Source organism: Branchiostoma lanceolatum, chromosome 15 (assembly GCF_035083965.1).
Source record: "Branchiostoma lanceolatum isolate klBraLanc5 chromosome 15, klBraLanc5.hap2, whole genome shotgun sequence".
NCBI lineage: Eukaryota > Metazoa > Chordata > Leptocardii > Amphioxiformes > Branchiostomatidae > Branchiostoma > Branchiostoma lanceolatum.
In genome coordinates, this window is record NC_089736.1 from 712,657 (window position 1) to 725,803 (window position 13,147).

At 44.4% G+C, this 13,147-nt stretch overlaps 1 protein-coding gene across 1 annotated transcript in view; it reads right to left on the reverse strand.

The window, feature by feature from the left end:
* Positions 1-13,147, reverse strand: part of LOC136420987 (titin-like) — an 85,031-nt gene that overhangs the window by 44,046 nt on the left and 27,838 nt on the right. The window contains exons 46-66 of the mRNA XM_066408129.1: positions 12,957-13,113; positions 12,410-12,567; positions 11,945-12,089; positions 11,319-11,621; positions 10,362-10,584; positions 9,877-9,985; positions 9,134-9,386; positions 8,352-8,651; positions 7,723-7,871; positions 7,072-7,222; positions 6,350-6,630; positions 5,695-6,001; positions 5,164-5,315; positions 4,525-4,763; positions 4,111-4,319; positions 3,450-3,734; positions 2,890-3,022; positions 2,160-2,326; positions 1,600-1,741; positions 1,009-1,169; positions 271-573 (exon numbers count right to left, since the gene is read on the reverse strand). Of these exons, the coding sequence (XP_066264226.1) occupies positions 271-573; positions 1,009-1,169; positions 1,600-1,741; positions 2,160-2,326; positions 2,890-3,022; positions 3,450-3,734; positions 4,111-4,319; positions 4,525-4,763; positions 5,164-5,315; positions 5,695-6,001; positions 6,350-6,630; positions 7,072-7,222; positions 7,723-7,871; positions 8,352-8,651; positions 9,134-9,386; positions 9,877-9,985; positions 10,362-10,584; positions 11,319-11,621; positions 11,945-12,089; positions 12,410-12,567; positions 12,957-13,113 (4,327 nt within the window). The remainder of the gene's footprint in view (positions 1-270; positions 574-1,008; positions 1,170-1,599; positions 1,742-2,159; positions 2,327-2,889; positions 3,023-3,449; positions 3,735-4,110; positions 4,320-4,524; positions 4,764-5,163; positions 5,316-5,694; positions 6,002-6,349; positions 6,631-7,071; positions 7,223-7,722; positions 7,872-8,351; positions 8,652-9,133; positions 9,387-9,876; positions 9,986-10,361; positions 10,585-11,318; positions 11,622-11,944; positions 12,090-12,409; positions 12,568-12,956; positions 13,114-13,147) is intronic.

Here is a 13,147-nt window from a genome sequence, read left to right on the forward strand (position 1 = left end):
CACCAGCTACCAAGCATAATATGTCAATTTTCCAGAAATGTCTAAAGAAATTAAGTGGACAACATTTACTTTCAATATTGATAGTTGACAAGCCTATCTTTGAATGAAACACAATATTACAGGGGCGTCATCAGAATCATGGCAGGAGAGGGATGAAAAAATCCTTACGCTGAAGAGACAAAGGAGACAAGGTTTCTCTAAATGCTTTATATGCTAAAATGTTTTTAGAAATATACATGCTTGTTGTTTTATTATTTACGCTAAACTCACCGAGCATGTCGCGGGCGAACACAACGCCTTCCACATCCCCGGGCTCGCCGACGCCGATCTCGTTGATGGCGCTGACGCGGAACTTGTATCCCTGTCCCTCCGTCAGCTTGTCGATGGTCAGCTCGGTCAGCCTGACGGCGGAGGTGGCGTGGGCCTTGGTCCACTCCTCCCCGTCCTGCGGGCGCATCTCCACGATGTAGCCGGTGACGCGGCTTCCGCCGTCCCGGACTGGAGGGTTCCACGTCAGCGAGACGGAGGACCGCGTGGTGTCGTCAACAAACACAACCGGAGCACCGGGTTTACCTGCAGGAAGGCAAGAGATAACAAAGTTTTACATGAAATTTTGGTTTTTAAATGTAGATCTTAAAATTGTACTTATAATCTTAATGAATTTTGATTAAAATTTAATTAGAAACTCTAATTTCACATAGATTTTGAAGATATTTTTTTTTCTAAACTCTTATCCAAATGACAATTTCTAAACCAAAAAATCGTCTTTTATCACTATTACGTAACTTTGAAAGCAGCTCAAAACTTTGAATGATTGTTGGCCCTGGTGCAGTAGTAAAAGTTGCTGTCCTTGTTTCTAAAATGAATCATGTAGAAACATTACACAGTAGACTTAGCAGCATATAACTGGACATTTTCTTTGCTGCTTGTGTTGCATGATTTAGCTTGGCTTATTTTGAATTGCTATAGCGTAAAACTGAGTTGCCATGGCAACGGAAGATGACGTACCCAGAGGGTCCTGTGCGACGGTGGGCATGCTGGGCGCACTGGGCTTGCTGCGTCCGGCCTCGTTCTCGGCCGTGATGCGGTACTCGTACTCCAGACCCTCGTCTACAGTCTCGTCCACGTAGCGGCAGTCCTTCAGTAGGGACTTGTTCATACGCGCCCACCTGAGGGGGGGGGGGGGATGAAACATTGGTTCATTTGCAAGACAATCACACAACAATTAAAACGTTTTTACAACAGCATTCATTGTGGGCTTAAGCGGTTCAAGTAGGATTATGCTTTAAATGTTGATACAGGTTGACGGTTATCTTAAACAAAAACAATATACACAGTTTAACATTATAAATATACATGTAATATATACATGAATAGCATTTAGTGGGCAGGGCAGGCGCAGTCTATAATGTTGACTTCTTGTGGTTCTAAATTGTTTAGATCCAAGGTGTGATTGCTGGAAACTGTACAAGGCATCTTCCATAGAGGACAAATCAGCACACAACGCAATGTTGCGCACGAATGACTGCAGATAGAAGGAGAGAGAAGGGAGCTTGTTTGTGGCCATGACTATGAACAGTTGCTGCACAGAACACCCACCTGACAGCGGTGTGTTCCTTGCGCCCGACGATGTAGCCGAGGATCTCGGAGCCGCCGTCGGTGTCAGGCAGGGACCACGTGATCTTCATGGAGTCCTTCGTCACATCCGACACTTCCGGTTTGCCAGGCTGGCTCGGGACATCTGGAGGAACAATAGTCTCAGGGTTAGCTTAAGAAAGACCCAGCTTTCTCTAAGAAGTCTGTTCAGGAGCTTAAGAAGTCGTGGTTCAAATGGAAAGTTTTCAGTTTGCTACTAAACTGCTACACATGGCAATGATGTACATTCCTGCATGTATGTACAGTTATATTATTTTCACTAATAAATAAAAAATTCCTGCATATGAAAATAATGACGATGTAAGTTCTTGTGTGCACCGATGATGATGATCTAGAAAAGTTCCTATGTGCACAAATAATAATGATGCAAGTTCTTCTGAGCACCAAAAATGATACTAAGTTCTTGTTTGATCCAATAACGACGATGTAAATAAGTTCCTATGTGCACCAATAATGATGATTTTAGTTTCTATGTGCACAAATAACGATGACGAAGTGCTCACCGAATGGATGTCTGGCCACGACCTGCGGCGACATGAGCGGCGGGCCCACCCCGATCTCCGTCTGAGCAGAGATGCGGAAGATGTACGTGGAGCCGGGCGCCAGCCGAGGCACCTTGTAGGACGTCTTCCTCACGGCAGCGCTCACTCGGGTCCAGTTGTCTGGGGACCTGAGGGAGGAGAATAAGACGTTCATTAGACGGCGGAGACAGTGAACGACTTTAAGGCAAGGCTCGATGCATGGTGGTAGGATAGGATACACACAGAGTGAGACGAGGGTGTCTAACAGGCAAGAAGATACCTTCTGCACCGAGACGTCCTAAGGTTTCCTAAGGTATTAGTGTGCCGTAAAGGGATAGAATGAATAACAGGTGTTATAAGTATCATTGCCATATTGGCTAAGAATACAGAACAGGTATTGCTAATAAGTAAGATTGATTGATATTGCACACAAATTGTACATACTTCAAAAGACTAATATCTGTGCCAAGTTTTAACAGGATAATTTTTTTTCTCTCAGGTCAAGTAGCTTAACTTTCGTAACAAGGAAACAAGCACAAATGTTTCATTTCGTCTTTGTCTCTTTGATCTCAATTGTTGGCTTTGGTGAAGCATTCTGTGAGGTAGTTGACTCAAAGCTCTTTTGAACATGTTTGGAGAAATAGGGCCAGCGTGGATACCAGAGACATTAGTCTTCTAACATCAACAGAAGAAGAGGAGGAATGTTACGTACCTGAGGTCGCAGCGCTCCACGATGTAGCTGGTGACGGGGGATCCGCCGTCGTCTCCGGGCTCCTGCCAGCCGATCACGGCGTGGTCAGGACTCTTCTCAATCACCTCGAAGTGTTGTGGTGCTTCGGGTTTGGCTGGAAAAACATCATATAATTAATATATCACATCATGATGAACTACATAAGTGTGATAACACATGTGCATTTTTCGTCTCTCCTATAATTTTCATATAATTACTACATTGTTCGTGTTAAGGAAATAAAAAAGTTTGCATTTGTGTGCTGTTACAATATACTATAGACATATGACTTATTTGACTGTTGAGCCTGCAATGTAAAAGTACCTACATTCCAGATCTTCCGTATTGTTTCTTAGAATTTTAAGACAGGACCTAAACATATATTTTCTAACTTGAGACTTACAAAAGACTAAAACTAAAATCTACATATAAATTTTCTGAATTGACACTTACAGAAGACCTGCAGCTAAAAGTAAAATTTCTGACTTGAGACTTACAGAAGACTAAAGCTACAAGTAAATTTTCTTAGACTTGACACTTACAGAAGACCTGCAGCTTGCACTTGGCCTCTGCCAGTCCGGAGTCGTTCTTGACCCTGATGTTGTACTCCCCGGCGTCGGAGCGCGTACACTCCAAGATGGTGAGCACAGCGGTACGATTTGTCTTCTCGAATTTGTGTCTCGCCGTCTTGGCGACCATGCGCGCGCCGCGGGTCCAGGCGACCTCGGGGAACGGCTTCCCTCCGACCACCGCGGTGAAGACGGCCGTCTGGCCCTCCTTCACGTGCAGCTTGGCCTTGCCCTTCTCGAAGGATACGGTAGGGGGTGCTGTTGAAACGATAAAAACGTTGAAGAGTTACTCATCGACATTTGTCTGAATCAGAGACTTAAGGATATGATATCATACTTTTGACGTTCAATATTATCTGAAAGTTTAGCATAGTTTTACAGTCAAAAAGTTTATCAGTATGCTTTGGCAAAATGAGTGCAAAATTGTGGACAAAAGACAGCATGAGGACTTTTTATCATTGCATTGTCAATGCAAAGAACTTGGGACGTTCTTTTCCTGTCATTTGTGTTTGTTAAGTATTCCGTAGTGTATGTTGTTCTCCCGTATTTCATGATATGCTGTACTATGGTTTGTGAAGATGCAACCAAATATTAATAAAAAAAATATATATATGAAAAAGAACTAAGTACGTACCCAGATCGTCCTTGCAGATGACCGGCGGGGTAGGCTGTGACGGCTGGCTCTTGCGGCCGGCGGCGTTCTTGGCGGTGACGCGGAACTCGTACTTGCCGTTCATCTTCAGGCCCTTGATGGTGTAGGTCCGCTCGGAGACCACGCCGCTGTGGACCGAAACCCACTTCCCGGCGGCGATCTCGTTACGCTCCACGATGTAGCCGATAAGTCTGGAGACAAGAGTAGCAATCAATGTAGCAAACAGTTGGAATGTAGCTGAAATATACTCTATAAATATCTGATGGTGAAATATCAATTATTTATGTTGACAATGACTTTTTATGATTTGTTGTTTTATCAACTAAAACTTCAAGTTTATTACAAGAAGCGATGTCAAGACTACTGTTTCTACGACTGTCTTGTTGCTGCACCCACCTTGCTCCTCCGTCGCTGTCCGGCTCGCGCCAGGCCAGGGAGACGGATGACCTTGTGATGTGCGTGACCTTGAGGCCGGGCGGCACTCCGACAGGGTCCACTGCGGTGATGAGGCCGGTGGACTCGCTGTACTTGCTGGTGCCGGCGGCGTTGTGCGCGTACACGCGGTGTTCGTACTCGCAGCTGTCCAGAAGGCCGTAAGAGTGAACCTCGCACTTGCGGATCATGCCCTTTGTGACCTATAGCAAGCAAGGGAAAACGTCAAACTGATGTAACGTATGGTTGGAGGGAAGCAATTCCTTAGAACTGCTATCAATTTCTTGCCAGGAACTTTGTGAACATTGCCAAAGAAGTTGTAAAGAGAACCGTCTGTTTATTCCATGTACTGATGATAAAATCAAATGATAGTTGGAAGCCACAGTTAAGTAAGACATACTTGGAAGTATGTTGCTTTCAGGAGCATTCATCGCTAGTCTTTAGTCTATTAAAAGAAAAATTACACAATTGCTAAACTACAAGCTGGTTTCTATCACTTTTCACCCGTTCTTTTTAGATTCTATACTGGCTTGCAGTGGGGGTGAAATTTGTATGTTGTAAGTCCTGTAAAAATGGAAACTTCACAAGTCTGAGTTTTCCTACCTTGACCCAGCGGTTGGAGTTCCTCTCACGGCGCTCGCAGGTGTAGCCGGTGATCTCGGCGCCGCCGTCGCTCTCGGGCGCGTGCCAGGACACCTGCATACCGTCCTTAGTCACGTTCGACACCGCAACGTCGTACGGTGGGGTAGGTTCGTCTGGGGAAAACAGGAAAAAGGAGTTTGTTAGTTTGAATATTTCATTAATCATAGCTAAATACATGTTGCTTGGAATCGCATTCATTCACTTGCAAGTTGTGAATCTCTTAATTTAGCTGTAGGCGATTGTGTCAGAATTCGCTTAATTTGTAATAGTTTCATACTCAACTCTAGGCAAAATCTTTTTTCAGTTTTGGTCTTTCTCATGATCCTACATTTAAAAGAATTGCTAACTTTGCAACAGTTAATGTAACTTTGCGAATAATAGTTTGCAAATCAATCGACCATATCCATTTCCCCATTCTAACTTAATCAAACAGAAGACTTAGTTGCGATTGAATCAAACTACTAGTACTTGAAAGGAAATGCTAAAACTCACCATATGGGTATTTGGCCACGGCAGACTCAGACAGCAGCGGCTTGCCGACGCCGAACCTGTTCTCGGCGCTGACGCGGAACAGATATTCCTTCCTGTGCACCAGTTTGGTGACGCGCAGGCAGCACCGCTTCACGTTACTGCTGACGTACACCCAGGATGCACCGCGGTTGTCCGACTTCTCCACCACGTAGTTGGTGATGTCACCGCCGCCGTCGTCCAATGGGACCTGCCAGTTCAGCGTGGCCGTCTCGGGTGTCATGTCCTCGAATGTGATTGGTCCAACGGGAGCACCAGGCTTGCCCAGAACCTGTAGCACATCATTTATGGTATCGATCTTAGTAAAATGATCTAAGAGTGACCATTGAAAACGTATCAAGATAAATTTTCGAATGTTTCTTTTTGTTAAGGCTGCAAAAACAATATTTTTGTAGGATGTTAAAGCTGCTATCTGAACACTGATTCAAAAGAAGAGTACAGACTTTTAGGTACATTATCTCATAATCTCACATTGAAGTGAATAATTATGTCACAGACCATTTTGCTTACATAATAAAATGCACAAAGACGAGCCTTGAACATACATCAGAGGGTAACTTTATCTTACTTTGAACTTATTTTAACAGTACTTTACATGCTGCAATGTACAAAGACTCACCTTGAACTGAATCTCGGCAGTCTGCTTCCCGGCCGGGTTGGCCACCACGACCGTGTACGTCCCGCCGTCGACCTTCTCGCACTTGCGGAAGATGAGCTGCGTGACGCCGCCCACCGTCTTGGTGACGACTCGGATGGTCTCGCGGAAGACGCCCATGCCCTTATACCAGGTGACGGACGGGGTGGGCATGCCGTGGTACGGCAGCTTCAGGATGAAGTCCTGCCCCTCCTTCAGGATCAGGACGTCGGACGTCACCGCCGTCAGGTCAATGGACGCAGGAACTGGAGGAATGAGATATAAGAGGTCAGAGTTATACCTTGGCAAACGTCAAGATAGCAAATAGACATTGTAAAATGTATGTATATATAATGAAAATGTACAAAATGTCATCAAACAGCATATTCAAATAAACTCAGTTTGTAGATTTTGAAGGCACATGTTAGATATCAATATCTAACTTCTTATGAACCTAAAAACTTTTTTATTGGAAATATCCAAGATATCCAAGATCTACAGTCTCATTCGTCACAGAGACAGTTGACATAGACTGGAGTTGAACATTCGACAATTTGGCAGTTGGACATTAGAAAATTTGGCAATTTTTGTGTCGAAGATTACAGGTCAACTCTGCTCCAGACTCTTACCGATCTGTTCCTTGCATTGTGAGTCACTTGTAGTTGTACAGAGGCCACCTACATGTAGCTATAACACAGACATCTTACCGATCTGTTCCTTGCAGACCACGGCTGTGGTCTCCCTGGGCTCGCTGATGGCGCCGTAGTTCTGCGCGGAGACGCGGAAGCGGTACTCCTCGTGCGGCACCAGGTCCGTCACGGTGCAGCGCGTCAGGCTGAGCACCGTGCAGCGCTCCCACTGTGAGGTAAGAGATCGATTCATATAATAGTTTGTTATAAAATAACCAAAGTTTATTGCAAACACATGCCCGAGGGCTAATAAGCTAGTTCGGAGTTGCTACTACGCATGTGCAGTGTCAAAGGTGAAGGCCCCCGCGACGGAAACAGTGCTCGCCTCCACATTGTCTCGATTTGCTTAACAACGCCCAGACGGGTCTTGTTTCCGTCGCGGGGGCCTTCACCTTTGACACTGCACATGCGTAGTAGCAACTCCAAACTAGCTTATTGCAAGTACAAAAACACGCATAATAATGAAAAAATACAATGATATTACGGGCTACATCTAATGTTATGCTACATTCTAAAATGTACATGGTGCTAGTTTTGTTGGGTTTAATCAATTACTCGTTGTTTAACAGTCGTACACTGAACAAAAGTGTGCTGTTTTTCATTCGTTCCGTCCGACACTTCAACTGTGATGGTTTCTGTCTGTTTCTACGTGTTCTGTTGTGAACTTACCTGAGCGTCCTCTACACTGGTGCGCAGTTTTTCCACCACGTAGCTGGTGATGCGGGATCCGCCGTCGTACTCGGGCTTCACCCACGCCAGCGACACGGTGATGGGCGTGATCTCTGTGATGTCCACCTTCTTAGGCGGGTCGGGTTGGTCTGGGGGGACGTGCAAGAAGATTTGTTAGGAACCTTAGAAATGCAAATGACTTCAAGAGATAGATTATATGAGGGCGAGGCATTTGAAGATCATTTAATATTTGATTTCTTGGACAAATGAAACCATACTTTAATCTCACCAAATTAGTAACTACAAAACAATCTTAAGCATAGATGCATAAGTGAAATGAAAATGATTCCATCACATGTAGACGTACGGGTTTAAGCACATTATTGAATCAATTACATTAAGGGACCTAACAGCATTATTACATCAGCTGTACGACGACTGTGATTTAATTAACGACAAATCACATCATATGTGGATTGTAGTTACATTAGGATATGACTTGATTTTGATATCTATAAATTCATTCCCCATATACCATGGCAGTGTGTAACAGTCTACTCAAGACAAAGAATGTCAACAGCATCATTAGATATAAACATATATTCTCTAGTCATGAAGTTTCGACATACCGACAGGGTCCATGGCAGTGATGGGGTGCGGGCACTCTCCAGGATCGCCGAACCCGAAGTCGTTCTCGGCGATGACCCGGAAGGAGTACTGGTTGCCCTCCACCAGGTTGGTGATGCGGTACGCCGTCTTGACGATGTTGTCGTCCACGGTGTCCCACGTCTTCCGGCTGATCTCCTTCTTCTGTAAGACGAAGTTCTTGACAGGCTTGCCGCCGTCCTTGGAAGGCGTGTCCCAGTCCACGATGCAGGTGCTCTTGGTCACGCCGCGCACCTCGATGTTCTCAGGTGCGCCGGGTGTGGCTGAGGAGGGAGGGAGTGATTTCAGTAAGTTTGTTTCATTAGCATCTTAATGTATAGATATATGTACAGATATCAGAAACATGCATATGTACAGATATCAGAAATATGCAACATGTGAAATAGACATCATACAGAGAGGAAATGCCTAAGGAAAGAATCATCTACGTGAACTGAAAATCTATTTGAAACAGTTTAACTTGAAGTTGAAGAAAACGGTTACAGTACAAAGATGGCTATTATAGGCAGGATATGAATGCTTGGGCCATTGCAAGAAAAATCATCTATACTATAACAAGGGACCCCCGAAAAGTGGCCACAATGGCAAGGTGGTCCTTATGTAGAGGTGGGGCACATGTGCAGGTTTGATTTTACATTGTAAGGCTTTTATAAAGCTGTGTACATGTAATCTATAGTATAAGGTACAAGTTTGACTGTTCATTGTAAGGCCTTAGCGAAAGATGTATAATCTACAATGTACTCACCAAGCACTTTGACGAGAACGCCGGCGGTTGCTACGCCAGCCTTGTTCTTCAGGGTCAGTTCGAACTTGCCAAGGTCGTTACGGTTAGCCACCAAGGTCAAGGTGGTGGACCAGCGGGTGTTCTCCACCTGGGCGCGATGCTCCAGGTCGCTGTCCTCCTTCACCCAGGTGATCTCGGGCTCCGGCCGCGCCTTGAAGGGCATGTGCAGACGGATAGGCTCGCCAGCCTTGATGGTCTGGGAGCGCTTGTACTCCTGGGGGAAACAAGAAGCAAATGTTCAAGTTTACAAGAAGACTTTTGTCACTTTCATAACAGCATGTAGGTGAAGAATAAGCAAAATAAACCAAAAGAGAACAGTATGTAAAACGCAAGAAATGTCTATTGCAAGACTTGGGCTTGGCAGTACAAGAGAAGAAGAAGAAGGGGTAAACAAGAAGCAGATGTTCAAGTTTACAAGAAGGAAAAAAAAACGTTTTGCCACTTTCATAACAGCACGTAGGTGAAGAAGAAGCAAGACAAAGCAAAAGAGAACAATATGTAAAATGAAAGAAACATCTATTGTAACACAGAATCTTGGTTGCTACTGTCAGTGTTAACTTTTTGACTGGAACAGCAGCTTTAACTTTTTTTGCATCTAGAACTATTGAAGGACTCGGGTGCAGAGCGACTAGAAGTTCTGGCCTGACCTGTGACCTGCGGGTACAGGTGAGTGAAAGTGAGAGTGAAAGTTGTGTAAGGCTCACCTGTGGCATGAGGATGACAGGTGCTTCCAGCATCTCCACAGGTGTGATGATGCCGTTCACCTCCGTGATCGCACCTGGTCCAACCTCGTTAATGGCTGTCACACGGAATCTGGCGAGGATGGAAGTTTAGAATAGTGTTAAACATATAAACCAAATTTTTTTTCAACAAAATCAAACATGATATCACTCAAGGTACGGAATTAAAACGTCATCTTCATCATTCTACCACGAGTGCTAAGTGACCATGATGTGATAAATATTGATAGATTAAAAACATGTACATACAAAAAATAGACTTTGATATTATGGAAAAAGAACAACTAATTTTAGGAATCTGAAACCATCTATTTGTAACGTGATTGGCCTTTCAACAGTAAAAGCCGTTTGTATATAGGTTTCTTTATCTTCTTGATTGGAATTGTAGGGCTAATCGATTAATTGATCAACCGATGATTGATAGATTGATAGATAGATTGATGTCTTACCTGTAGGGCTTGCCCTCCAGCAGTTCCGGTATGATGAACTCCGTGACCTTGACGGCGTCTCCGATGTGGCACTTCTTGTAGGCGTCTCCGCCCGGAGGAAGCATCTCCACCAGGTAGCCCACGATCCTGCTGCCGCCCTTCTCGCGCGGCGGGTCCCAGGCTAGGGTTACAGACGTCTGCGTCGTCTCCAGGCAACACGGGTTCTGGACGGGTCCAGGTGGACCTGGAGAGGGGGAATATTAGGTCATATTCTTGCCATTTCAAGTTTATTTTTCTCGTTATTGTTAATTTATATTTTATAAGCACTGAGACATCATTAACAATTGACCTTCAAAGCCAAAAGGCATTTTAACAAATTGGAATTTGAATGACAGTGGAGTGTCAGTTTAGATTTAGAGTTGATTATATTCGGTGCAAAATTGATTTTGCTTGGGAAAATTCAGTCAATGTGGCAATTTTTTCTTGCACAACCTGCCTCAGACCAAAATTGCCCTGCATCATTGGGACATCAATAACTACCACATGCCAACATTACAACAAATCCACCAAAGACATCTTGAGTTATAGGTACGACACACAAACAACAGTCTGAAGAAGTTTTTGATGAATCTTTACCAGCAAAGAAAAACAGATTTGAAATATGAACCTTTTTATTTTCTTGCCATTTGAAGTTGAATTCTTGTCTTGCCCACTTACTCCTTTCATGTTACAGTGACATTTTCCACTATTTCATAAGAATTAGTTGATTACATTGGCTGTAAAGTATGTTTTTGGTTTGGAAATTTCTAAACCTCCTGGAGAGAGATGTCTACAGTCGCCATGCATCAGTAGTTGATGTCAATGGTTGAATATTTAAACAGCAAAGATGTTTTTTTGTACAATCTTCTACTGAAGGAGTTTGTGCTGAAACAATAACGTTTTTCTTGCACAATACAGAAGTTGTTGCAGAATCGTTACCTGGAGGATCGACCGCTGGTGTGGGCAGTGACGGGACGCTGTACTTCCCGCGGCCGCCGGCATTCTCTGCCGCCACGCGGAACTCGTACTCCGTCCCTTCGTCCAGGTCCGTCACCAGGTACTTCGGGCGGTCGATGGTCGCCTTGGTAACGCGTGACCACCGAGTGGAGAGAAGCTCCTTCTTCTCCAGGATGTAGTTGGTGATCTGGGCGCCTCCGTCCGACTCCGGCACTCCCCAGGACACCAACATCTGCTCACGGGTCACTCCGGACAAGGTCGGCTTGGAGGGGGCGCTCGGGGGGTCTGTCGGGAAAGGAGAAGTATCGATGTTAACCCAGTTTTATTCAATATTAGGAAAGGGTATTGTAATTACGTTTGGGTAAGGAAACTGTTGTAAACCCGGTTGGCAACCCATTTTTGTTGTAACAGATGCATTAACAGAAATAACTCTTCCCTATTCAGTAAAAAATGACTACTACCTCAAACAATATATAATTTATGTATGAAGCAAACGTATCCCTTCCATTGGATGCCTTTTGTACATTATGAAATGTTTGCACTTTGCAAGAAATCAATTGATTTTAAATGACAGAGTCAAACACAGAATTTTAGGAAGTGTTACTCACCGAAGGGATGCTTGGCCAGCACCTGAGCGGACACCAGCGGGTCGCCGGGCCCGTAGTAGTTGCAGGCGCGGATGCGGAAGACGTAGGTGCACCTGTTCTGCAACTTCGTCACCTTCATCTCCGTCTTACGGATAGCAGCGCTCACCTGGCCGGGCAAGAAATACTTGTAACATCTCTTGTATGACTACGGTACATTTTATAAATTGTGTATTATTCATATCTCCATGCATGAGATAGCATCGTCGCTGCTGCAGCCTATACAATGCATCATACGACGGAAATGGAGCTGAAATATTTCCAGGATGCGTGTAAATGAAAGACATACAAGTTTCACTGATGAGAGAAACTGGATGCTATCTGAAACGTCAAGTTCTTCAGAGAATTTATCATGTTGCTTGATTCATTTTGCAATATATTTTGTATCATTTTGTCGTTAAGTTAGTTTTAAATTTTTAGATGTCGTACCTTGACCCATTCGTTGGGCTGTCGAGTGTCTGCCTTCTCGATGAAGTAGTTTGTGATGGGGCTGCCGCCGTCGTCGCTAGGCGTGTCCCAGCTGATGCGGCACGTCTCCTTGGTGATGTCCCACACCTTCACCGGACCGCCCGGTGCAGACGGCACAGCTGGGGGACGCAATGTGCCATCAGCATCATTCTTACATATTCTAACAACCTTTCATTTGAGTGACTAATAATTCGCTTTTATTTGAAGAAAATCAGACATAAAACAGTACAGTGTTTATGGGATATTTACTTAATAGGTAAATACAATGACTTTTTTGCCCAAGGGCTAATTGCAACATGAAACAATGTATAGAAACAGTGCAAGTTAACAATGGTGACAAGTGAAACAAGTGACTGACTATTCTAAGAAGTGCTACGGAATACAGACTAAGCTTTACGGGTTTGACATCTTTTTGAAATATACTAACATAATAAGATGTCTCGGTCTAACATCAATCGTATTTCTTTTAACGATATCGAATGGATGTGCAATGTGAAGAAAGACTTACACAGCACAGTGACTGTGCATTTGGCCTCGGCTGACCCGGCGTTGTTCTTGGCAGACACGACGTATTGTCCGCTGTCGGTACGGGCCGCCTCCTTAATGATCACCTCCGTCTCCTCGCCCTTACTCTCCATGCGCACATGGGAGCTGGGCATCAGAAGCTGCAACAAGGCAAGAGGGAAAATGTCTTAGAAC